Raw genomic sequence first — 26,985 nt, 5'->3', positions numbered from 1 at the left:
ACGCCTCCAACTTGGGTTGTGGGGCGGTCTGTGAAGGAAGAGGAGTCCGTGGCACCTGGTCAGACCATTGGACAGCCCTGCAAACAAATATGCTGAAGCTGCAGGCTGTTTTTCTGGCTCTCCAGCACTTTCTTCCAGTGTTTCATGGGAAACATGTGCTGGTCCGAACTGGTCCAACCAATCAGTGGTGGTGTATGTCAACCACCAGGACGGCCTCTGGTCCCTGGGGATGATTCGCATTACCTTCCGGCTCCTGATTTAGGCACAACGGAACCTGCTGTCCCTACGAGCAATGCATCTTTCTGGAGTGGCGAACTGGGCAGTGGACCTCCTGTCGAGGGAGGGTGAGCATCCATTAGAGTGGGGGACTCCTCTCGCCGGTGGTGGAGTGCATTTGGGAATGGTTTGGGAAGGCGCAGGATGATCTCTTCGCCTCGGCGGAGATGACACATTTCCCTCTGTGGTATTCCCTCCACCTCTTCGGCGGTCCACTCTGCGTTGACACCCAAGCCCACGAGTGGCCCAGGATGCTCCTTTACGTGTTCCCGCCAGTACCATTGCCACAGTTCTCCTAGCGGCCCCTCAATGGCTCAGGAGAACTTGTGTTTCTTAACTTGTGTTTGTTAACTTGTGTTTGTCAGTTTCCTTCCTACTTCTGACTTGACGTCACTGCCCAGCCACCCTGTCACAAGCTCATACATGGCCAGCCCTGGGAGATCCCGCTTCGCTTGGATCTTCTTGGTCAGACGAGAGGCACTCTCTTGCAACCAGAACCTTGAGGTTCCAATTATGGGTCTGGACTCTGAACAGGAATGCTGGACAGCCCTAGGGCTATCAGACGCAGTTGTGGGTACTCTGCAGAGCTCTAGGGCTGACTGCACTAGGTCACTGTATGCCTATAAGTGGAAGTATTTCCAAAATTGGTGTCTGACTAGAAAGCATGACCCAACCTCTTGCCCCATGCCGGTTACCTTGCAGTTTCTACAAGAACTGCTTGATGCTGGTAGGTCACCTTCCACATTGAAGGTGTGTTTAGTGGCTATCTCTGCGTGCCATTCCCCCATAGATTCGGTATCTCCGGGTGCGCATTTTGTGGTGACCCGGTTTCTCAAGACCGTTCTCCCCGAGTGGAGCCTTGTTGTTGTACTGGAGGCTCTCACAAAGGCCCCGTTTGAGCCTATACACTCCATAGATAAGTACCTGTCTATGAAGACAGCCTTCCTCATGGCTATGACCTCCGCTAGCGAGTCAGTGTGCTGCAGGCGCTGTCTGTGCACAGCTCCTGTATATGTTTTTGGGACGATGGCAGCAAGGTGTCACTGTGTACAAACCCTGCTTTCCTCCCCAAGGTGATTACAGCCTTCCACATGAATCAATCTGTGGAATTGGAGTCTTTCCATCCACCTCCGTTTGTTTCAGAGGAGGATAGCAAATTGAATTTCCTCTGCCCGATGTAGGCATTGAGGTACTACGTGGATAGGACAAGAGCTCTGCGTCATACTGACCAGCTCTTTGTCTGTCACGGTATACGGACCCTAGTAGCTGCACTGCAGCAGTCTCTGACTACATCTTGGGCCTTCTTCAGAGGGACCTCGCTGTCCGATATATTTACGGCGGCTAGCTGGGCTACACCGCATACATTCTCCAGGTTCTACCGCTTTAATATGGTAGATCCTTACTTGCCTTCAATAGGCACGAGAGTCCTTGAGGTTGCACGGTTGCACCGCTAACCTTCGGTTTTACGGTTCTGACGTGTCCCTCGTATGCTGCCGTTCCTTCTCCCTCGCGACGGCTCTGTTATAAATTGTTCCATACCTAATGTTGTTGGTGATCATCTTCGAATTGAAAGGGAACGTTACTTACCGTAACCCTGGTTACCTGAAAGAGAAGACGACCACCAACTGCAAGGTCGCATCAGTCACCCTCACGGGTTCAATGCAAAAAAAGAAATGGCTTCCTCAGTATGACGGTTTTAATCCCTTGATAGGCGGGACCGAGGGTGTCATCCCAGGAAGGGGCCTATCGGCAACTCTCAGAAAATACCTACCAATAGGCAGGCATATCCCATACCAAATGTTGTTGGTGGTCATCTTCCCTTTCAGGGAACCAGGGTTACGGTAACCTAACGTTTTCTATTGCAGGGCCTTAAAGGTATCCATGTTAAAATGGTAAAATGGTCTCTATTGTATAGGTTCATGCTATGTGAAGAGTGCTGTATCAGCTAATGTGAAACAGGTGTAAACCAAACCCAGATGTTAGAGTATGGAATTCTATAGGATTAAGACTGCGCATGTTCAGAGCCAAATGAGATGCACCTCTATATAAGCTTAGAGGGAGACTGTATTCATTTGTGTTGTCTGGGTCGAAATGGACTGATAACAACTACCTCTGGACATCTTCTGAAAGGCAATAACTACTTACTTTTTTGACTGCAAGTTAGGTGAGACTACCATTAGTCAACAAGAATGTAGTGAAGAAATTAAGCTGACAAATGGTTTTTGATTCAAAAACACTTTTATGTACAAGAAAAGTATACCTCCAGTACAATCATATAAGCACAAGATTTAAACTTTGGACAAGGCCTCGGTACACCTCAGTGCATATGTTTGTATTAGAAAGCACGGATATCCATGGAGTCAATTCGAAAGAGATGAAAAGACTGACGAAACTTTACAATGTTAGGCATTTATACCTTTGTGAACACTTGTTGACTCCACTCCTATTTGTCTTACTTCTGTCCAATGATAGGGGTTACCACTCTATCATTGCACATTCCTGCTGCGGGGGAAAAGGGGGGGTTGAATACCACATTGTACCTAGCAGGGTGCATCCCTCTTGTCTTTCAGTTCCCTTCCCCCCATCTCACACTATCTCTGCTAATATCCTGCCTTTTGGCGTTTAGCTCCAACACTTATCTGTGATTCCAGTCGTGTTAGGCTATGCAAAACTGATAGTAGCTGGTTTTGCCGACTGGAAGTGAAAGAACTCGAAACTTACACAATACTGCATATTAAAACAGGAAACAAAACACATACACACTCAATTTAAACATAATGATTAAAAACAACTCAACTATAAAAGAAAAACACACACATAATGTAAAACTTATAATTAATAACATAATTAACACCTCATGCAGAAAGCCATCACTGCAAAAGAATGGGTTGCATTCATTGTGATGTTTCTGTATCTTGAATCAAATGTAAACAAATGTAGTCAAGAATAATATTTCATTAATCAATAAACCATGTCATTCGAATAATTATAAAAGTATAATTGTCTGATTCATTATAGTAAATAATAAAGTTACCACAACCTACAGTGGAAATATGAAAATTACACACCCTGCTAAAAAAAGCCTTGCTAAATCCAGGCAACTAACCTTATTTACAAGTATTGAGTACCAATCAAACTCTTAGAGAGTGTGGAGTAGTGGTTAGGGCTCTGGACTCTTGACCAGAGGGTTGTGGGTTCAATCCCTGGTGGGGGGACACTGCTGTTGTACCCTTGAGCAAGGTACTTTATCTAGATTGCTCCAGTAAAAACCCAGCTGTATAAATGGGTAATTGTATGTGAAATAATGTATAATGTGATATCTTGTAATAATTGTAAGTCGCCCTGGATAAGGGCGTCTACTAATAAATAATAATAATATAAATAAAACCTGTTATGACTTAACCTAATAAAAAAACACGTTTTATTTATGATTATTTGACTTACCTTACGAGATGCCAAAAAACATGGGTAACACTTTACGTGAAGTGTCTCTAATTACTGTGTATTAATATAGTTATATATTAGTAAATACATGTGTACTTACACACATAATTACAATGTTGTTATGCATAGTTACAATGCGCTAAATGTGTAAATCTTTTTCCAACGTATGCAAGTACCAAATTGTACCAGAAAAGGGTTAGGGTTAGGGCTGAAGTTAGAGAGGGGTAGGGTTAGGTCAGGTTCAGGATTAAGGTTATATTCTGTAAAAAACATGGTAAAAAGAATTAGTCAAAAATCTAAATCTGCACACCTGTGGGTACTATTGTGAGCAGTTAATATATTCTCAAAACAATAACTGCATCCTATTATAATGTACAAACCCGTTTTCAATATCGCTCTCTGAAAATGATAGTGGATTTACACGTTACAACAAGCCAAATACAGACCACATTCCAGGCTGTTTAAAGTTCATAAATCGTATTTGTTCAACATGAGTGAATGATCCAGTACTGGGAATCTCTTCTTAGAAAGATGGCATTTATTAAGCATGCAACAAAATAAGTTTAAAAATCACACAAAACAGTTACACAATTAATATCACATTAAAAGCATTACAATTAGAAGGTTTTAAACAACAATTTACCAAATAAATATTAGTACATACTGACACTACAAAAAGGGATTGCACAATACCTGAATAGATATTTAAGAGTATTGTTACCTAGCCTGGATGAGCTGAAGCGGACGGGTGGCGGACGCAGGGAGGCCAGCCAGGAGGGAGTTGCAGTAGTCTGGGCGGGAGAGTACCAGGGCCTGGACCAGAGCAGTGCCAGAGATTCTTAGGTCAGCGAGAGAGGATAGTAGAATAGAGTGATCAACAGTGTCAAAGGCAGCAGAGAGGTCGAGGAGATTTAGGACAGAAGAGAGAGAGGCAGCTCGGGCAGAGTTTAGTGAGTTGGTGACAGACAGGAGGGTGGTTTCAGTGGAGTGAGCAGAGAGGAAGCCAGATTGGAGAGGGTCAAGCAGAGAGTGGTTGGACAGGAAAGCAGAGAACTGGCGGTGTACAGCCCGCTCGAGGGTTTTGGAGAGGAAGGGTAGGAGGGATACAGGATGGTAGCTCTACATATATTACATATATTATAGCCAAGGTCTGAGTTTCTATCAATAGAGCCTCCAATTGGCTCCTTCACATGTAGGATTTTAAATTCTGTGAAATTCTAAGCTCTACTCTACTGGTAGACATTGGGTTCCTTCAAGTTGACATGGAAAGCGTTTTATTTTCTGGGGAATTTCCTAAGTCTAAGGATTCAGTCAATCTTGCATTTGCTCTGCTTGACTGGGAAAAAACCCCTGATCCCGACATTTCAGAATTGGTTTTCTCCAACATGACAGCCATGAAATTGAGGCCGTCGCTCCGGATGTAAATTCTTCCAGCGAAGACGTAGAGAATGGGGTTGATGCTGCTGCTAAAGAACGCGAAGGCCGTCACGTTGTGCCTGGCGATTTTAGCAGCATCCAGGAGGGCATTCTTGAGTGATTCTTCCCCAGCTAAAGCACCCGAAACCTGGATGAGGTTCACAATGTGATAGGGCATCCAGAAGACAGAAAAAGCGACCACAATGGGAAGGATAATCTGTCTGCTTTTGTTCTCAAACGCGGTGCTTTTAAATTTCCAGCAAATGTATAAAGAGCAGAATAGGATAACGGAGAAGGGAATCAGGAACCCAGCGATTGCCTCCATCAGGTATTGGAAAATCATGTGGTTTGGATCGCTGTGGAACAGTATGCAGTTAAACAATCCTCCTTTTGTGAAAACCCTGTATTAAAAAAAAGAAGAAAAAGAAAATACTAGCTTGTTAATAATGTAGGGCTGGGTTTTAAACTTGCTTTTAATAGGTTGTGTTGAGAAAAAAAAATTTCAGTTCAATATTCCAGTTTAAAGTCCATGGTGCTAACAAATATATATTTGCTGTCATGTTGTAGGTCACAGGTTTTTGTATATGAAAAACACACACATTAAGGTTTATTTTATTATTTTACCCCCAATTTTCTCCCAATTTGGAATGCCCAATTATTCAACCTGGCTCACCGCTGCAACCCCTGCACTAACTCGGGAGAGACAAAGACGAGCAGTCGCATCCTCTGAAACATGTGCTGTCAGCCATCCACTTATTTTGCATTGCAAGCCCGCCGTGAAGCCATTACTGAACTATAGCTTTGGAGGACAATGCAGTTCTGAATTGCACAGGGAGGCCTGCAGGCACCCAGCCAGCCACAGGGGTCATTGGTGCATAGTAAGCCAAGGATTCCCAGCAAACCTAACCCTCCCCACCTGGGCAGTGCTTGGCCAATTGTGCAGTGTCCCCTGGGAATTCCTGGCCACTGTCGGCAGTGGCATAGCTTGGATTCAAACTGGTAGTCTCCAAGCTATAGGGCGCATCCTGCACTCTGGGTGGAGTACCTTTTACTGGATATGCCACTCGGGAGCCCCGTAAAGAGGACTTTTTAATTGTATATTATTTGAAGCTGTTAGGTGAAGAATATTTATCGAATGCTCTTTTCAAAGCTACACTTCTGGTCAACTTACACATCAGTCATAGGAGAAGCAGTGTATGGTACTCAAATGCTAGCCAATACATATAGCTTCTGGGCATTCTTTGAAAGAAATAAATAGCAAACATATAGATTAAAAGATTAATTCTCAAACTGAACGCAGTAGGGATTCAAGGAAATGCATGCACATGGATTAGGGAGTAACATGTAGAAAACAGAAAGTACTGATTAGAGAAGAAACCTCAAAATGGAGCGAGGTAACCAGTGGTGTACCACAGGGATCAGTATTAGGTCCTCTGCTATTCCTAATCTACATTAATGATTTAGATTCATGTATAGTAAGCAAACTTGTTAAATTTGCATTCATTCAAAATGATCTAGACAGCATTCAGAACTGGGCAGACACATGGCAAATGACATTTAATAGAGAAAAGTGCAAAGTATTGTACGCAGGCAATAAAAATGTTCATTATAAATATCATATGGGAGATACCGAAATTGAAGAAGGGAACTATGAAAAAGACCAAGGAGTTTATGTTGACTCAGAAATGTCTTCATCTAGACAATGTGGGGAAGCTATAGAAAAGGCCAACAAGATGCTCGGATATATTGGGAGAAGTGTTGAATTTAAATCAAGGGAAGTAATGTTAAAACTTTACAATGCATTAGTAAGACCCCACCTAGAATATTGTGTTCAGTTCTGGTCACCTTGTTACAAAAAGGATATTGCTGCTCTAGAAAGAGTGCAAAGAAGAGCAACCAGAATTATCCCGGGTTTAAAAGGCATCTCGTATGCAGACAGGCTAAAAGAATTGAATCTATTCAGTCTTGAACAAAGAAGACTATGCAGTGATCTGATTCAAGCATTCAAAATCCTAAAAAGGTACAGACAATGTTGACCCAGGGGACTTTTTTGACCTGAAAAAAGAAACAAGGACCAGGGGTCACAAATGGAGATTAGATAAAGGGGCATTCAGAACATAAAATAGGAGGCACTTTTTTACACAGAGCATTGTGAGGGTTGGAACCAACTCCCCAGTAATGTTGTTGAAGCTGACACCCTGGGATCCTTCAAGAAGCTGCTTGATGAGATTCTGGGATCAATAAGCTACTAACAACCAAACGAGCAAGATGGGCCTCTCGTTTGTAAACTTTCTTATGTTCTTATGTTCTTATATATGAAATGAAGTGTTCAGAATACTCTTTCTTACAAGGACTCAAATTCAAGTTTTATTGTTTACCAAGGCTATAAAAATATATATATATAATTATATTCACATTGAATATGATGTGTGTGTAACCCCCATGCTTCCTGTTTCCAAATATGGGTATCAGTGAGTCTGTTTCTTTAACACGACCCCCCCTTCTGTGCCCGCAATAAACACGTGCACAGTCAGTTGCCTGCATGTTAATTTCCAATGTGCAAACGAGTGCTAGAGCTACCGTCCTAGGAATACATCTGAAATTTCTATATGCTGTATCTTCACTGTCCTGCATTGCTATTATATTTTATTAATAGGTAAGCGATTTCTCCTTACTTTGATTTTTTATTGATTAAAAATAGCAGGATTTGCTGTAATAAAGCTTTAAGTAAAACTTTAAATAAATAAATAAATAGTGTGGCCGCCATGTGGATGATTCTGTTCAATACAGCTTTGCAAATAAATATTTGAAGCGGCTATATTCTAATACTTATAAAAAAATAATATTTTTTTTATATTTGAGTGATTTCTGTTATTTACAGAGGCAGTTGTGTTTCCCATTTTACTCGGTAAATAGAAAAAAAAAGAGAATATTGTTTATACATTCATCCGCCATTTTGACTGAACTGCAGTTAAATATAGTTCAAAACTTGAACGGTTTATAATATGTGTTTAAGATGTTACAAATATATATATTTGTCATTTATATAGTACATTTGTATTGTATGGTTACTAAAAAAAAAACACACTTTAAATAAGTTTCCTTTTAATTAATGCACCACGTGTGTATTGTGTTTTACACAGTCAGTTGCCTGCATGTTAATTTCCAATGTGCAAACGAGTGCTAGAGCTACCGTCCTAGGAATACATCTGAAATTTCTATATGCTGTATCTTCACTGTCCTGCATTGCTATTATATTTTATTAATAGTTCGTGGAGACCGGAGATTACGAAGAGTGGAGGACTCGATCCATTGCATCTACCGAGACGGCTTGTATTGCAGCGGGACTGTACAGTTCAGCAGAAGGACTTGTTTTTTTATATATTTTTAAGTCCTCCGGAGGTACTTTAGTCGTTGTGCACAACTGATAGAAACATTTTGTTTTATTCTATATTTTTTATTTCCAATGTTTTTTTTTTTTTTTTACTGTGAACAATATTGTAACAATTTTAATTGCTACATATATATTACTTTTATAAACATTTTCTTTTCATAAAGCATTATTTGTTGTTGCTGAGTGATTCTTTATAATAAAGTAACCTGGTATAAATATATTAAGGCAACTGTATAACGTAAAGTACATTTTCTTAAGAAGGGTATACGCAGCATTAGAGAGAGATCTCCAGAATTCACATATATTTTCCCTGAACTTAATTCTCAATGTGACTCATTGTAATAGTGGGTTACATAAGTAGAAAAATTTGGCGCCCAAAACGCGGGGCTGCGCCCCTTCTAGTAATCATTCATGTTTAAATTACTCAGCAACAATTAAAATTTGTTTTGAAATATATATGCAATAAGTTTAATTTCTATAAGTAATGGAATTGTGCAAGCAGTATGAGTTTTGCGCTGATAGGTCCATACTTTTAGGTCATGTAGATCAAAGAGTCACCTATGCTGACATTAAGAATGCATTCAGTCCAGTTGGTGTTGTTACTGAAGTTCAGCGTTTAGTTGAAAGTGTACTTTGTGAGTTTGAGGAAGGTTTGTCTGTGTTTCTGTTAGATGATGAGCATGTTAGTCATGACTTCAGCAGTCGCTGGACAGTACAGCCTGTTTTATCAGATCAAGTTAGATTTAGCAACACTAGCACCAATGTAATGTCCACAGCTATGTTACTGGATGCCATTTTGTTAGATGTGACTGATACTTTTCAGGAGCAGTTGGCAGCAATAGCTATCAAACATGGCACTGATGCTAAAGAATTAGAAAAGAGGGCATCCAAGATGCTGTCTGATAAACTTAGTGGAAGCTATAAAGACTCTGAAGGGGTTAGTCCCTTGCCCAAGGTGTCTTTTGATTTCTCAAATGCTTTCACTCCTAAGCAGACATTCTCAGAACATTTTGAAACCTTTTCTTCACCCTCTCAACAGCCAAATGTGTACAGCAACCAGTCCACACCTATCTCTATTCCTAGTGATGTACAGAAGTTGTAGTAGAGCATGTAGTGAAAACTGCGAGTGAAGGTGCATTTCTTAACAATGTCCGTTACAAGCTCAAGTGTTTTTCGGGCACTGCCAGTAAGCCAAGTAGTGAAGCAGACTATGAAACATGGCGCATTCAGATTCGCCAGGTAATTAAAGATGTTGATCTCACTGCTAATGCAAAAAGACGCAAGTTACTGGAAAGTCTTTTACTCCCAGCTTTGAATGTTGCCCTATATGCAGGAGAAGACGCAACTGCTGAGCAGTACTTTGAAGAGCTAGAGAAGGCTTATGGCAGTGTAGCAAGTGGCGAGGAGCTCTTTATACAGTTTATTGAGACACATCAAAATGCAACTGAAAAAGCATCAGACTATCTTCGTAGACTCCATGCTGTCCTGCAACGAGTAATGGAAAGGGATGGTTTAGTTGGAACACAACCTGATAAGCAACTGTTGAAGCAATTTATCAGGGGTTGTTGGGATGATACGTTAATAGACCGTTTGCACTTGAAGGACTTTCTGAGTGACATTTCTGAGCAGTGCTTATCATACTCAAAGGTTTTATTTGAGGTACGAGCTTTTGAGGAGGAGAAAGAGTCAAAAGAGACCAGAAAGAAGCGTCATCTTGGTGCAACACAGCCCAAGGTTTCTGCCAAGTCTGTTGGTGTTGGTGATAATATTAGTACTGTATCCCATACAGTTCCCGGTTCAACCAGCAGAGAAGAAGAGCTTGCCCAAAGGGTCCTACAGCTAGAAAAGGATTGGAAAAAAGCAAAGGTATCCTCAAGTACACATGGTGTGTCAAATACTAGTGGAGCCCCAGATACTGCAAGTAATAGGAGCAGCTCTGCTGAATTAAGAGAAAGGTCAGAAACCACAGTTAAGAAGGGACCCAATAGGATGGGGGCATTCTGCTATAATTGTGGCAAAGATGGACACACAATGGAAAAGTGCTCTAATCCAGTGAATGCAGTGCTGGTTCAGCAAAAGCTCAGGAATAGATGTGAGAACAGGGCTGCACAGCGCAGAGAAGCTTATACTCCATTGCATCCTTTAAACTAGATGGGTGTCTCTATAAGGGACAGATAGAGGCACTGAATTCATGTACACCCAGTCCCAAAACAACTCAAAAGCACAATATATCCAGTTTTCATAAAAGTTTACAGGGCGTACCTCCTGGTCTTGTTGGTGAGTTGTGTCACACTGTTGCTTTTCTTGATGGTGTTCGTTGCCTCTGTTTAGTAGACACTGGATCACAGGTAACTTGCCTATCTGAGTCATTTTACCGTCAGTATTTGTCACATCTCAAGTTAAGCTCGATACAAGACTTACTCTGTGTTGTTGGTGCGGGAGGTAGTACTGTTCCTTATCTAGGATTCATAGAAGTTAATGTGCAATTTCCTGAAGATGTTTGTGGCACAGAAAACAGCTTTTATGTGTTAGTTCTTGTTTGCCCTGACAATCAATGTAATACTACTGTACCTCTCTTAGTGGGAACAAATGTACTTAGGCATCTCATGCGTGAGTGTGAGGAGAAGGCTGGTGCGCAATACTTGAAGAGGCTGGCTATCCGCTGCGACTGGGCTGCTGCCTATACCAATACAATTGGTGAAGCCAATGCAAAAGCAAAAACTACCAAAGTGAGATTAGCCAGTAAAACACCTGTTACGGTTCCCAAGAACGAGTCTAAAGAGCTGAAATGTATGCTGAGTAAGAATATCTATAGCAAAGGATGCAATATACTTATAGAAGCATCTGAAGGACGTCCCATTGCAGGAGGATTACTGGTTTACAATCAGCTGCTAGAAGGAGACCCTCAAAATCGTACCAAGATTGGAGTCATGGTCAAAAATGCCTCTGATCATGACATCACCTTACAACCCAGAAGTGTTGTTGCTGCAGGGGAAACAGTGGAGTGGATAAGGGCATTAGATGTCTCCAAATTAAATCTGATGGAGTCCAGATGTTCTAGTGCTACTGCAGTATTGAGGGAGGGAGAAAAGTTTGGTCCCAGTAATACAACAAGACTGGAGTTGGATTTTGATAACTCACCAGTTTCTGAAGATTTCAAGAAAGATATTACTACTAGGATAGAAAAAGAAGTAGGCAGTGCATTCTCCCTCCATGATCTCGACATAGGACATGCTCCTGGGATAACACACAAAATAGTGCTCACAGACAACACTCCATTCAAAGAGCGCACCCGTCGTGTCTCTCCAGCTGATTTTGAAGACCTGAGAAGTCACCTTCATGAGTTGCTGACTACTGGGGTTATTGAAGAGTCTGACAGCCCCTATGCATCTCCAGTTGTCTTGGTTAGAAAGAAAAACGGATCCCTACGAATGGTTGTGGACTACAGAAGACTGAATCGTCTAACCAGGCGGGATGCATACCCACTTCCTAGAATAGAGGAGACTTTTGCTCTTCTTTCAGGCTCAAAATGGTTCTCAGTACTAGATCTAAAAAGCGGATATTATCAAATTGAAGTAGAAGAGTCTGACCGTGCCAAGACTGCATTCACAACACCATTTGGTAATTGGCAATTCAAAATGATGCCTCAAGGTTTAACCAATGCCCCAGCTACATTTCAGAGAACAATGGAGCGGGTGATGTCAGGAATTAATCTACAGGAAGCGGTTGCTTTCCTGGATGACCTAATTATATTTTCAGACACTCTTGAACAACACGAGGAACGTCTAATGAAGGTCCTGCATCGCATTGCTCAGTATGGCTTGAAGCTCTCTCCTTCAAAATGTAAATTCTTCCAGAATTCGGTGGCATATCTGGGACACAAGATTTCGGAAGAGGGAATCTGCCCTGACCCCCAGAAGATTTCAGCTATAATAGATTGGCCGACGCCCAAGAACATCAGAGAGGTTAGGTCTTTTCTCGGCTTCGCAGGGTATTACAGACGTTTTGTGGAAAAATATGCAAACATTGCCAGGCCATTAAATGATTTGTTGGTGGGCGAAGCTTCAAACAGAAAGAAAGGGGCATCTTGGCGAATAAAAGCAAGACAGTCTCTGGGTGATCGATGGACAGCAGATTGTCAAAGGGCATTTGAATGCATCAAAGAGAAGCTCACTACATCGCCAGTGTTAGGATTTGCAGACTGGAAACTCCATTATATCTTACACACAGATGCCAGTATCACAGGCCTGGGAGCAGCACTCTACCAGGTCCAGGATGGTAAAATGAGAGTTATCTCATATGCTAGTCGAGGACTTAGCAAAAGTGAACGAAACTACCCTGTTCACAAATTGGAATTTTTAGCTTTGAAATGGTCAATAAGTGAAAAGTTTCATGACTATTTATATGGGACAGAATTCAAAGTAGTGACAGATAATAATCCTCTGACATATGTTCTCACAACTGCGAAATTGGATGCTGCAGGACATAGGTGGTTGTCAGCCCTGTCTATCTATAACTTTGACATAAGCTACAGATCTGGAAAAATTAATATGGATGCAGATGGCTTATCCCGAAGGCCAAATGGACCTGCTGCAGATGATGATGACTCCCTGAAGCAAGTGGAGAGAATTGCTAAAATGCTGTCCAGGACCAGACAAGACCCTGATTTTGACACCCTGGAGTCAGATGTGTGTAAGGCTGCTTTCCTGAGGCATAAAGTAGTAGTACTTGCACAGGAAGTTGAATCAGAAGAGCCTGGTGAGCAAGAGGATCCAGAGATAGAAGTGAGCGGGAACAAACCTAGCGCTGTAGAAGCTTTACCTAGTGGAGAGGGTGCCATTCCAGATGATTTTGAATTTCCAGAACCATGGCCAGGGCAACCATTGCTTCCTGGATTAACTTTAGAAAACTGGAAAGTTCTTCAAAACAGAGATGTTAATCTGTCCAGAGTCATTCAGTTGTTGGGGAAAGGCAGAAAGCTTGAAAAAAAATTCAGAAAGTCAGAGACCCCTGAAGTAAGATTACTTTTAAAAGAGTGGCCTAAACTTCTCCTTAAAGAGGGTGTTCTACATCGGCGGGTGATGAGGAATGAAGAACTATACGATCAGTTGGTGATTCCACAAAGTCACCAGGCTAGAGCTTTGGAAGGAGTACATGATGAAACTGGACATCTTGGCTATGAGAGGACTCTGGATTTGGCTAGAGCACGCTTCTATTGGCCAAGGATGACCCGGGATGTGGAACAGAAATGCAAAACTTGTGAGAGGTGCTTACGCAGAAAAGCAAGGGCAGAGAAGGCTGCAAAAATGGTCAATATAAATGTTTATGCTCCCATGGAGCTTGTCTGCATAGATTTTTTATCATTAGAACCTGATTCCAAAGATATTCGGAACATACTAGTTATAACCGATCACTTCACAAAATATGCGCAAGCATATCCAACTAAAGACCAGACTGCCAAGACTGTAGCCAATCTGTTGTGGGAGAATGTAATTTGCCACTACGGGTTTCCCAAGAGAGTTCATAGCGATCAAGGTGCAAATTTTCAGTCTGAACTCATTTCAGAGCTCTGTAAAATTTGTGGCACGAAATCTAGAACTACACCTTACCATCCTAGAGGAAATCCAGTGGAAAGATTTAACAGAACCCTCCTTGACATGCTGGGTACTCTCTCTGAGAAGAAGAAAGATAACTGGAGGAAGTATGTTCGCCCTCTCGTTCATGCATATAACTGCACTCGTAACGACACTACTGGAGAGTCTCCGTTCTTCCTCATGTTTGGTAGGCAGCCAAGATTGCCTATAGATTTGTGCTTTGGCATCAGTCCTGTTGGACATGACCATAAGACTCATCAGCAATATGTGAAGGAACTTCGTCAGAGGCTAAAATATGCCTACGAGCGAGCCACTAAGGAAGCAGAGAAAAGACAGCTGGCCAATAAACAGAGATGGGACAAGAAGGTCATAACATCATCCTTGGAGGAAGGAGATCGAGTCCTGGTTAGGAATGTAAATTTGCGTAGGAAGCACAAAATAGCTGACCGCTGGGAACACGCTGTTTACATTGTCGTACGGCAGGCTAGAGAAGAGCTGCCAGTCTATGTGATTAGACCAGAGAAAGATGATGGACCTGAGAGAACATTGCACAGAGACATGTTGCGTCCTTGTGGATTCATATCGGCTGAAGATGGAGTTGATGATGGCACAGTACCTGAGAAGGCAAGACGTACGAGGACGAGGCAGACTGCAGGGACCTTGGATGAAACTAGAAATTCTGATGAGGATGATACAGGTCAATCGGTAATTCCTTCTGAAGAAGAACAGAATATTGCTGGTTCTGGATTGAATCCAGAAGCTCCTGAGTTCTGTACTTACCTGCCAATGACTGATGAAGATCCTCCACTCCATTCTTCTTTGCATGAAGACGACGTGACGGGACCAGTAACTGAGGTTACTATTGAAAGAGAAATAACCGAGGAAGTCTCAGAATCAGCACTGGGTGAACTTCAACAAAGTTCCAAAACTGAGCCTAGGGAGACCATAGATCCCCAAGTGTTAAGACGATCAGAAAGAGAGAGGAAACTGCCATCTAAGTTCAAAGATTTTGAAGTAACTTCTCAAAAGATAACTTCTGACAAGAAACACGATTACGATAGAGCGGTTTCACAAATTGTTTCCTGTGTACAACAGCAAAACAAAATGATATTGGAACAGTTGCATAAACAGACCGAGCTATTGATTCAGGCTTTGATTTCGCATTAGCATATAGAAGATGATTAAATAAATATATGGATATTTTCTGTGGGTGTTACTATCGAGGACGATAGCTTTTAGGGAGGGAGAATGTAACCCCCATGCTTCCTGTTTCCAAATATGGGTATCAGTGAGTCTGTTTCTTTAACACGACCCCCCCTTCTGTGCCCGCAATAAACACGTGCACAGTCAGTTGCCTGCATGTTAATTTCCAATGTGCAAACGAGTGCTAGAGCTACCGTCCTAGGAATACATCTGAAATTTCTATATGCTGTATCTTCACTGTCCTGCATTGCTATTATATTTTATTAATAGGTAAGCGATTTCTCCTTACTTTGATTTTTTATTGATTAAAAATAGCAGGATTTGCTGTAATAAAGCTTTAAGTAAAACTTTAAATAAATAAATAAATAGTGTGGCCGCCATGTGGATGATTCTGTTCAATACAGCTTTGCAAATAAATATTTGAAGCGGCTATATTCTAATACTTATAAAAAAATAATATTTTTTTTTATATTTGAGTGATTTCTGTTATTTACAGAGGCAGTTGTGTTTCCCATTTTACTCGGTAAATAGAAAAAAAAAGAGAATATTGTTTATACATTCATCCGCCATTTTGACTGAACTGCAGTTAAATATAGTTAAAAACTTGAACGGTTTATAATATGTGTTTAAGATGTTACAAATATATATATTTGTCATTTATATAGTACATTTGTATTGTATGGTTACTAAAAAAAAAAAACACACTTTAAATAAGTTTCCTTTTAATTAATGCACCACGTGTGTATTGTGTTTTACACAGTCAGTTGCCTGCATGTTAATTTCCAATGTGCAAACGAGTGCTAGAGCTACCGTCCTAGGAATACATCTGAAATTTCTATATGCTGTATCTTCACTGTCCTGCATTGCTATTATATTTTATTAATAGTTCGTGGAGACCGGAGATTACGAAGAGTGGAGGACTCGATCCATTGCATCTACCGAGACGGCTTGTATTGCAGCGGGACTGTACAGTTCAGCAGAAGGACTTGTTTTTTTTTTAATATTTTTAAGTCCTCCGGAGGTACTTTAGTCGTTGTGCACAACTGATAGAAACATTTTGTTTTATTCTATATTTTTTATTTCCAATGTTTTTTGTTTTTTTTTACTGTGAACAATATTGTAACAATTTTAATTGCTACATATATATTACTTTTATAAACATTTTCTTTTCATAAAGCATTATTTGTTGTTGCTGAGTGATTCTTTATAATAAAGTAACCTGGTATAAATATATTAAGGCAACTGTATAACGTAAAGTACATTTTCTTAAGAAGGGTATACGCAGCATTAGAGAGAGATCTCCAGAATTCACATATATTTTCCCTGAACTTAATTCTCAATGTGACTCATTGTAATAGTGGGTTACATGTGCATGTGGCAAAGTGGTTATCAGTGTTTAGGTGCAGGTGATCAATAATAAGAACATAAGAAAGTTTACAAACGAGAGGCGGCCATTCGGCCCATCTTGCTCATTTGGTTGTTAGTAGCTTATTGATCCCAGAATCTCATCAACCAGCTTCTTGAAGGATCCCAGGGTGTCAGCTTCAACAACATTACTGGGCAGTTGGTTCCAGACCAATCAGACAGACAATGATAATCCAGGTGCAATAATAATTTAGTTTTACAATCCAAATGCCTGATGGCGAACAGCAGTAAACAATAACAATGTTAATGAGAAGCAATACAGCGGTGTGTATTGCTTACTTGTAATCCGCGGGTTGGCCATGAAATAATAACAGTCCCGTTTAATTTCACCCACACATAACACATACACATACAGTACTTTAGAGCAAACAAAGTGAAGTGTTGTCCAGGTTTGTGCTGGCTTTGTAATGTAATCAACAAACAGAACACTCATGATGAATTCACGTCCTCCTTTTAGGTTCACCATTTAACCATACCAAGGAACAGATCACTTAATTATGTCCCATTATATATCGTCAACCATGACCCCTTGGTAAACGATTGCAACCGCTCCTCCAATCTGTGGCTGCCACATTGCTTCCCTTCCGGGTCGATGATTTAGTGTACCTTAGCTCCACCCCCTTTCTAGATGGCCAGCTTCCGTATAATCCTGAGAATTAATTGTTGGGCCATCCAGTCCAGGGTACTCTGTTCACTTTACACAGCACGCTCACAGGTGGGGAGGGAGATCTAACACCAAGAATCATTCAATCTCTATCACATATCCCACCGCTCAGCGTGGAGCCGAAGGAACACTCGGCTAAATCTACTTTTCCTATTAAAAAAAAAATCTACATTTTCCCCGCACGGTGTACCATGTGGTACATGAAGGGCTGCAAGCCAGATACAGCCGAGTTATCCGGGCATTGCTGTCCTCCATTGTGCTTAACCACTTGAGTGGGGTGTGGTCAGTAACAAGATCAAATGAATGTCCCAGCAGGTAGTATCGTAACTAGTGAGTAGCCCATATAATGGCCAAAAACTACTTTTTTTGACAGAGTTGTTGCGCTCCCGAGGGAGCATCTTTTTACTGAGGTAAAGGATGGGGTTTTCTACTCCATTTACTATTTGGGACAAGACTGCACTCAAACCCACATCCGATGCATTGGTGTGGAGGATGAATCTCTTAGTGAAGTTTGGAGTGATGAGGGTGGGGGCCAGGAATTGTCTCTGCTTTACAATATCAAACGCCCCCTGACATTCTTCTGCCCACTTAATTGAATTTGGTGCGCTCTTTTTGCTGAGGTCAACTAAGGGATTCACCACTGTTGCATACTTGGGGATAAATCTTCGGTAATAACCGGCTAACCCCAGTAGAGACCTCACCTGAGCCTTGGTTTTGGGGATTGCCGTGTTCACCAAGGCCTGGACCTTGGTGACAAGGGGTTTCACCCTTCCATTCCCCATTACAAATCCCAAATATTGTGTGTCTGTTTTGGCAAACACATTTTCTCAAGTTAGCTGTCAGCCGGGCTGCCCTCAGAGACTGAAGGACGACTGTAATCCTAGCCAAATGCTCTTGCCAGGTGGAGCTGTAAATCACCACGTCATCAATATACGCTGCTGCATAATCATGATGTGGGCTAAAACCTGGTCCATCTGTCTCTGAAAGGCAACGGGCGCACCATGTAGCCCAAACGGCATGGTTTTGAAATAAAACAGCCCTTCTGGTGTTGAAAATGCGGTTTTCTCTCTAGAACTGTGGGTTGGTCCCTTTGCCAGGTCCAGGGTCGAGATAAACTTCCCCTTCCCCAGTCTGTCTAGAAGTTTGTCGACACGAGGTATGGGGTACGCATCAAACCTGGCAATAGCATTTACCTTCTGGAAGTCCACACAGAAGCGATTGGTGCCTTCTTTCTTAGCCACTATGACAATGGGACTGCACCACTCGCTCCTGGAAGGCTCAATTACCCCAAGTCTGAGCATGTCCCATACCTGGTCCATCAGTCTCGGGCACACCATGAAGCCCAAACGGCATGGTTGTAACATTTTGTTACGTTGAAAACAAGTAATCCAGCACAAGAAAATGAGCAAATTGGCTTGATCTCACCCAGTGTTCAAGAAGTGGTACAGCAGCAAAATCACCCAGGTTCGGAAAATACCTTCCAACAAATGATTCACCAATGAAAAGGTAGCTCAGACAAATTGTCCTTTTAAATCCCAGGGTAAAACAGGAACGACTTGGAGAGACAATGACCAGTAATCATCAGACTGGATAAAAAGACTTAAATAAATCTCTATTACTTCACTAAGGCGAATTTCAAACTCAGCAAAAGAAGTTGATTGTAGAACTGATTCAGATTTTTTATATAAATTTCTTTCCTAGTTGTTTTTTTTTATTTTTATTAGAGCAGTAGATTAGAAAATACTTTTCTAACAAACGCACACAGCCACCACACCTGTCTCACTTCACACGCCAAACTGACTCTCTCCTTAAAAAACAGTCAGGTGCCTGTAATAGAGAAATTGCCGAATGGCTTGGTGAGACAATGATAATCAATTAGATAGAACCAGGCCATTGCTATAAGGACAGTTAAAACAATTAATTAGATAAATAGATGCAGAGATAATTACTTATGTGTTGTGTAAGGTAAGTAGAATATATGAAGATTTTAATAACTTTCAGCATTTACCGCGAAACCTCCGAAAAAAATTACATGCTTAATAAGCTTTCAATTAAACTGTGATAACCTGGCCAGGTTTTCTGCCATCAAATTAAGTGTAGCAGGCAGCAAACTTCATATGCTGCATAGAGTAGCTAACGTACACACTCAACCATAACAAAAGACTATCTCTTCTCTTCTAAAAGCATGTGCCCCAGTCTCCACTCTTATAAATGCACCCGATATCTCCTCTTATAAACGCTCACCTGCGGTAGACGGGCATGGGAATCGCGAAGAGGAAAGCCAGGCTCCAGATAACCAGCAGAATCTTGAGCAGGGCCCTCTTGGTACGCAGATGCTTGGACAGGAAGGGGCGGGACACGGCCAGGAAGCGGTCAAGGCTCATGGCGGTGATGAGGAAGATGGAGGCATACATGTTGACACCGCAGAGGTAATGAACCAGCTTGCAGAAGGCCATCCCAAACTCCCATCCTTGGCCCCCGGCGGCAGAACGCATGAAGAAGGGAGTGGTGAGCAGAACCAGGGCATCTGCCATAGCCAGATTCAAGAGCAGCAGGCAGGTGACGGAGCGCCGGGCCACACGACACAACACTGTCCACACCACAAACAAGTTCCCGGGGAAACCCAGAACAAATGCCCAGGCCAGGATGACAGTGGACAGGATTATAGAGAGGTCAGGGGAGGAGGAAGGAGGTCGTGGGTGGAGGGATGGGGGGGGGAGAGAGGAAAAATTCATTGTTTGATGCTGGTCTGGAATATGGTTGAGAATAAAGATCCTGTGAAAAGAAAGGGGAAAAACAAAGATACATGTTTTCTTCAGATTTAAATCTCACATTTTCTCGCAATAACATAACAAGATCAAGTGCCGAGGATTTAAGAGAGGCTGAAGCAGAAGAAGGAGGCAAGGGGGAGGGGGAGAAGGTAGAGGAAGACAAGTTCATAGTTTGGAGGAACTGGTCTGGCTAGCAATAGGAGGCTTCTGCTGAAGCTAAAGAAAAAGGATATTCATTATGTAGGCTCGGTGGCTCCTGTATGAATATAGCGATCGCAGTTCACTGGGGAAAAATCCACTTTCATTTATTGGTACAGACCTTCCTCATTCTTCCATTAAGTATAATTCATATGAGGGCAATCATGGAATCACCGTTACATTTCCAGAACATAAGAACATAAGAACATAAGAAAGTTTACAAACGAGCAGCTTCTTGAAGGTTCCCAGCGTGTCAGCTTCAACAACATTACTGGGGAGTTGGTTCCAGACCCTCACAATTCTCTGTGTTAAAAAGTGCCTCCTATTTTCTGTTCTGAATGCCCCTTTATCTAATCTCCATTTGTGACCCCCAGTTCCTTGATTATTTTTTCAGGTCAGAAAAGTCCCCTGGGTCGACATTGTCAACACCTTTTAGGATTTTGAATGCTTGAATCAGATCGTAGTCCTCTTTGTTCAAGACTGAATAGATTCAATTCTTTTAGCCTGTCTGCATACCACATGCCTTTTAAACCCGGGATAATTCTGGTTGCTCTTCTTTGCATTCTTTCTAGAGCAGCAATATCCTTTTTGTAACAAGGTGACCAGAACTGAACACAATATTCTAGGTGAGGTCTTACTAATGCATTGTAAAGTTTTAATATCACTTTGTTTGATTTAAATTCTCACAATATATCCTGCTGAATGCTGTCTCGATCATTTTGAATGACCTTTGCTGCTGCAACAGTGTTTGCCACTCCTCCTATTTTTGTGTCATCTGCAAATTTAACAAGTTTGCTTACTATACCAGAATCTAAATCATTAATGTAGATTAAGAACAGCAGAGGACCTAATACTGATCCCTGTGGTACACCACTGGTTACCTCACTCCATTTTGAGGTTTCTCCTCTAATCAGTACTTTCTATTTTCTACATGTTAACCACTCCCTAATCCATGTGCATGCATTTCCTTCCATATTAACTCCTGCATTTATGTCCTCCCACAGAAACTACAACACACATCTAAAGTTTAAAATACCATGACTCTTTGTATGTTTAATTACAAACATTTATGATTTATAGTAAGGTAAGATACTGTGTGTAGGGTGTCTCTTATCAGAAGTTTCAGAAGCCAGAGCTAAGAGATGTAATCTCTTATAAAAGTTAATATGTTGCAATTATGGTGAAGCTGTGTAAAAGTTTGGGAAATTGTGTCTGCAAATGAGTGCACACAATATCAACGGCTATGTTTTCCTTTATTGATTCCAGTATTCAAAAGTTACACATCTATAGTGTAAATGTCTGTCATTCGATACAACTAATATGACACCTAGTTAACAGAAATCAGATACTGATCAGTTATCTAATTGTCTGGGAGACAGCTTGTGTATGGAGATGGTCGGTCATGAGGAGAGGATTCAGATAAGCTTGTCTCACTCATACTAATACTCTACCTATATGCATGTGTGTGTGTGTGTGTGTGTGTCTAGCTGAACTTTGTGAACTCTGCCTCCACTATGGTTATCTAAACACAAATTAATTTCTTGGCCTGAGTTATAATGTCATTACAGCAAGGTCAAAATGTACCCCCGTTGATTAAATCCATGCTCCTGCGCCCGGCCTGGTTGAGTAAAATAATGAGTAGGATAACCCACTCCTACAACTGCAGCTGGGCTATACAGTGTGATCTTTACAAAATGATTTTGATTTATTATAGCAGACACTCTATGCACATATAATAGATTTAAAAAATGCACTCCGGATCTACTAATAAAAAAAAGTTTTTTTGTTACCTTTTCTGTCATATGTTCTATGTACGGGATGACATCTATACCGAAGATAAAATGTACTGGAATTCTGACAAACCCTAAACAGTGACTGGCTGATTTCTCATACATGAGACACATGTTTTGGTCCAATAACAATAGAAGGCAAACAGTGAATTGTTATAATCTGCAATAAATATAGCCAGTGTTTAAATATTACTCATCATTGTATTATTATATACAGTTATTTTAACTGCTTTGGAGTTGCTATGGCGTCAGTCAATTGAAGCAAACAACAAACAAATCCTGGGTTTTCACTATTTCAGTATGGAGAATCTGCATTGTGGATGATTTAATTTGCAATTGAACAGACAAATTAATGATGAATAATAAATCTGGCCGGAGACCTTGTCAGTGGGTGCTGACAGCCATCCGCTCTGCTGTCAACTAGTGAAAACACGATGACTTCAGGTGCTCTGTTATCGCCTCAGATAAAAAGTGGCTTTTTAGGGCCACTTCCCCCCCAAAAGACAAAGTCGCCAAAAACCATGACTGGAAATGAAAATGATGAATGGTTAACGCAACAACTGCAGTGGCGCAAAGCTACCCCAAAAATATGAACAGGATGAATGAAAAGTAAGCAGCTGAAATTTTATTACATTCACTCGGTTTACGTTGACTTGGTTTAGAATACAGAATATGAGTGCATACCAATACTAATTCTCACTTCCTTTCTAAAAACTACAAGCAGCTTCTCTGGAAGTTGAGGGTACAGTAAATGTTTGTGTATCTGTGTTTGTGTGTGTGTGTGTTTTTGTAATTAATTAATTTTGTGTTAATTATTTCCTGTTACTTTTTAAAGAGGATTGAGCACTTTGAAACTGAACTGTTAGGGCTGGTTCATACTTCTGTCTCAGATGAATGCGATACGTCAGGCGCAGACAGCTATAAAAGCTGTGCAGCTTCACCCTGACCATGCAGCATATGTTGACATTTTTCAACATTATTCTAACCGATGTGATTTCAGGTCGCAGACGCATGAGAAAAGGCTGTATGGCTTTCCAAAAAAGATGCACGTCACAAGAGTGTGGATTACGTAATTCCGACAGGGTAGGAGACCATCGACTCCGACCAGAAATTATGTCGGAGTCTGAAGTATGAACCAACCTTTAAGAAGAATGCCCCCAACAAGCTGGTACACGCTTTGCAAAGTTGTTTAGAATCTGTGAAGTAGTACCCAATATTCATAAAGATACACGGAAGAGGTGGCATTACTGACAAAAGCAGCAACATGTTATTGAGTTCTTCAAGACAAGTCCTAATATAATAGATGTTAAAACTTTACATTAAGTGTCTCTAATTACTGTGTATTTACATATTAGTTACATATTAGTTACTTAGCAAATGCAGGTGCACTTACAATGTTACGATGCATAGTTAGAAAAGGACATAATGTGTAAATCTTTTTGCACGATATAAGTAAGAAAACAATTGTATCAGAAAAGGGTTAGGGGTCGGGTTGGGGTTATATCGTACACAAAGATTTACATTTTAAGTACATTTTAATTATGCAAAGTAACACTGTAATTATGTGTAAGTACACATGTATTCACTAAGAAGCTACTATGTAAATATGCAGTAATTAGAGACACTTAATGTAAAGTGTTACCTGATATATACTTATTTGATTTTGATCACCTTTGACACATCAACTCATAACCAATTAAAACATGTTTTTTCAAACAAATGTGCCTTCAGACAAGATTTTAAAAAAGGTTAGAGGGCATAACAAGAGAAAATCCCTTTGTATGTGGTTTACATGTCATTAACTGAACTGTAACACATTGTATTATTATTATTATTATTATTATTATTATTATTATTATTATTATTATTATTATTATTGGTAGTAGCCAAAGAAGTTGTAGCATTATTGTATTATTAGCATTATAAATAATATATCAATTAGGGGAAATTAAAATACAAAACAGTATTTAACTGGTAACAATACATTATTATTATTATTATTATTATTATTATTATTATTATTATTATTATTATTATTATAGTGTTTCAGTTTTTTTAAATGACTGGAAATTCCTCTGCATTCCGTTGGAATAACTGCTATATCTATGGTGTTCCACTTAAATTCACTGCAAGCCTATGACCAGGTAACATATTGCTTGTGTTCAGCACTAATTTTATGATTCTTGCATCTTATCATGTTTTCTCTGTACCAAGATAAAGGTGCCTTTATCTTGTATCTGATCAAACAGCTGCCCTTCTGAGACTGTTGTTTCCTTTCCAGAAATATGTCACATTCGCTCAGTGTCTCAGTTTAATACCGTGCTGAAAAGCCATTATGTTATTTCAGGTACAGTAGTGTGCAAATGTATTAGAACACCTCAAGATTTGTAATTTCTATCCTTTATATACCGACCTACACGAAAACCTCTGAGTGTGAGAATTAAAATTTGCAGTCAGTAATCAGTGATATAGAAACAATAGGCACTTGCCTGAAAATGTTTTGGCCACTTTGTGGTTTAACAAACTTCTAAAAAGTCTCTGCATTTTACCATTTGTGGCTATGTGTTCCTTTTGGTCTTAAATGAATTACATGTGTGGCCTATTAAAGCCATCAATTAAATTAGACAACCACTGATTTGCCTATTTTGACAATTTTCCAAGAATTTCAGTAACAGTTATTTGATTTCATATGCACAACAAATCAAAATAACAGAAACAATGGGATGTTCTTGAAAAGATCTTTGCCATCATTGTCAACAGATTGTGCTTCGACATGGATTAATTTCGAATCCTGTTTATGGCCTCTTCACAAAGGTCATTTAAGATAAGTCAGACACAGGTGGGTAGGTAGCTGCTGAATAGCCTTTTCTCATTCTCAAACTTTTCTTATGTAAGTATGTTCTTATGTTCTAAAACCTTTTGATGTTTCTTCAGGACATAAAATATCAGTAGATATCAACCTACCTTTAATGGAGAAGGAATATTTTGGTTTTGGCTTTCAGAAATTATCTTTATTTTCCAGGAAGAACTAAATGTATAGCCCTGGTCTGCCTTATACTGACTGTGACTCTTTATCAAACTGTAATCGAATACATCCTGCTTTCAACAGGAAGTGTTGGGTGTTTCCATTTCACTTGTCTTACTTTTTCTCTGCTTTAGTTATATTATCACCAGCCCCTTTTAAATGAGACCTAACCAAGGTGTCCAGTTCTGTTCTCTTAGCTGTTATTAGCTTTATTTAAATTAAATGTAATTCAATATGTGGTGGTGTGGGTTATGTAATTGTTAAGGTTATAGTTTTTGTATCCATTTGGTTATTGGTAGCTCACATTCTAATGACTACCTACTGTATGTTCTGGTCTGTAGTATAAATTATATTTCTATACATATTAACACCCCCATAACCATTACAGAATGTGATGTACAAAATAAATGTATTCAACTTCACTGTAATGTCAAAAACAACTTGCATAAAAATACTTACAACACAAGAGATGTGTTGTGCCAGATTGGGTCATAATATCATTCTGTGTATGAAATTATCAGAAATTGAATATACAGAGCTGGGTCCTAAGCCATTCTCTGTGTCCACTTGATTTCTTTTCACAAACTCCCTGTGGCAAAGTGGTTAACAGTGTGCAGGTGCAGGAATGCAGCAGTGATCAATGAACAGACAGACATATTCCAGGTGCAATGGTGTTTATTTGTACAATCCAATGGTCTGATGGCATAAAACACAGTAAATAATAATGATAATGAGCAATACAGCGGTGTGTATTGCTTCGTTGTAATCCACGGGTTGGTCTCAAAATAGTCACAATCTTTTTACACCCACACGTAACACAAACACCAAACACAAGTCCACAGTGCGTGCTCTAGTGCTCGTGGTGCAAATACAGTTCATCGTGCAAACAAGGTGCAGTGCTGTCCGGGTTTAGTGCTGGCCTTTAGCGACAGCTCCGGATCATGTTAGCCAACGAAATAACAGCAAAAAGTATATTTATTAACCAACACTCATGATAATAACACAAGTTTCTTCCTCCGATTCAGCTTAACCATAACAAGGAACAGATCACTTCGCTACACCCCCTTTTGTACCATCAACATAACTAGTGCAACCGCTCCTCCAATCCGCGGCTGCCACGTAATTTCCCTTCCGGGTCGATGATTTAGTATATCATAGCTCCGCCCCCTTTCTAGATAACCGACTTCCTTCTAACCCTGGGAATTAATTGTCTGGCCATTCAGTCCAGGGCACTCTGTTCTCTTTACACAGTGCCCTCACAGGTCAGTAGAGAGAATCATTATCACCAAGAATCATTCTGCCACTGATATACATGTTGAATAGAGTCTTCCTTACAAACTGCATTTTTCTATTTCATTGCTAAATGCTATTTTAATTGTTTATTGATTTATTTTTTTAGTGGAACGTACTCCATTCTGATCTGTAAATAATAATATAACCTATGAATTGGAGTGAATCTTGTAGATGCGTTATACATGTTGTAATAAAAGTTAAGTTTGTAATTAAATATCAGGATGGCTTTTCCCTCATTAATTAGATTTCAATCCCATAAAGGGAAATATTTACTGTGTGTTCCTTGTATAATAAGAACATAAGAGCATAGGAAAGTTTACAAATGAGAGGAGGCCCCATTCAGCCCATCTTGCTTGTTTGGTTGTTAGTAGCTTATTATTCCCAGAATCTCATCAAACAGCTTCTTGAAAGATCCCAGGGTGTCAGCTTCAACAGCATTACTGGGGAGTCTGCATTTTGATAACTGCAACGCTCTTAAGTGTCGTTGGTTCA

The 26,985-nt window shown here is 40.4% G+C and overlaps 1 protein-coding gene across 1 annotated transcript; it reads right to left on the bottom strand.

The window, feature by feature from the left end:
- Window positions 1–3,748: 3,748 nt before the first annotated feature.
- Window positions 3,749–25,248, bottom strand: LOC117398355 (leukotriene B4 receptor 1-like). The gene is made up of 3 exons (XM_033997364.3): window positions 25,140–25,248; window positions 19,661–20,191; window positions 3,749–5,537 (listed from the first exon to the last, which is right to left on the bottom strand). Exons 2-3 carry the CDS (start codon window positions 20,149–20,151, stop codon window positions 4,973–4,975), a joined length of 1,056 nt encoding a protein of 351 aa, XP_033853255.3. The 5' UTR covers window positions 20,152–20,191; window positions 25,140–25,248; the 3' UTR covers window positions 3,749–4,972.
- Window positions 25,249–26,985: the final 1,737 nt, after the last annotated feature.

Source organism: Acipenser ruthenus, chromosome 54 (genome assembly GCF_902713425.1).
Source record: "Acipenser ruthenus chromosome 54, fAciRut3.2 maternal haplotype, whole genome shotgun sequence".
NCBI lineage: Eukaryota > Metazoa > Chordata > Actinopteri > Acipenseriformes > Acipenseridae > Acipenser > Acipenser ruthenus.
This window is presented reverse-complemented; position numbering and strand designations above follow the sequence as displayed.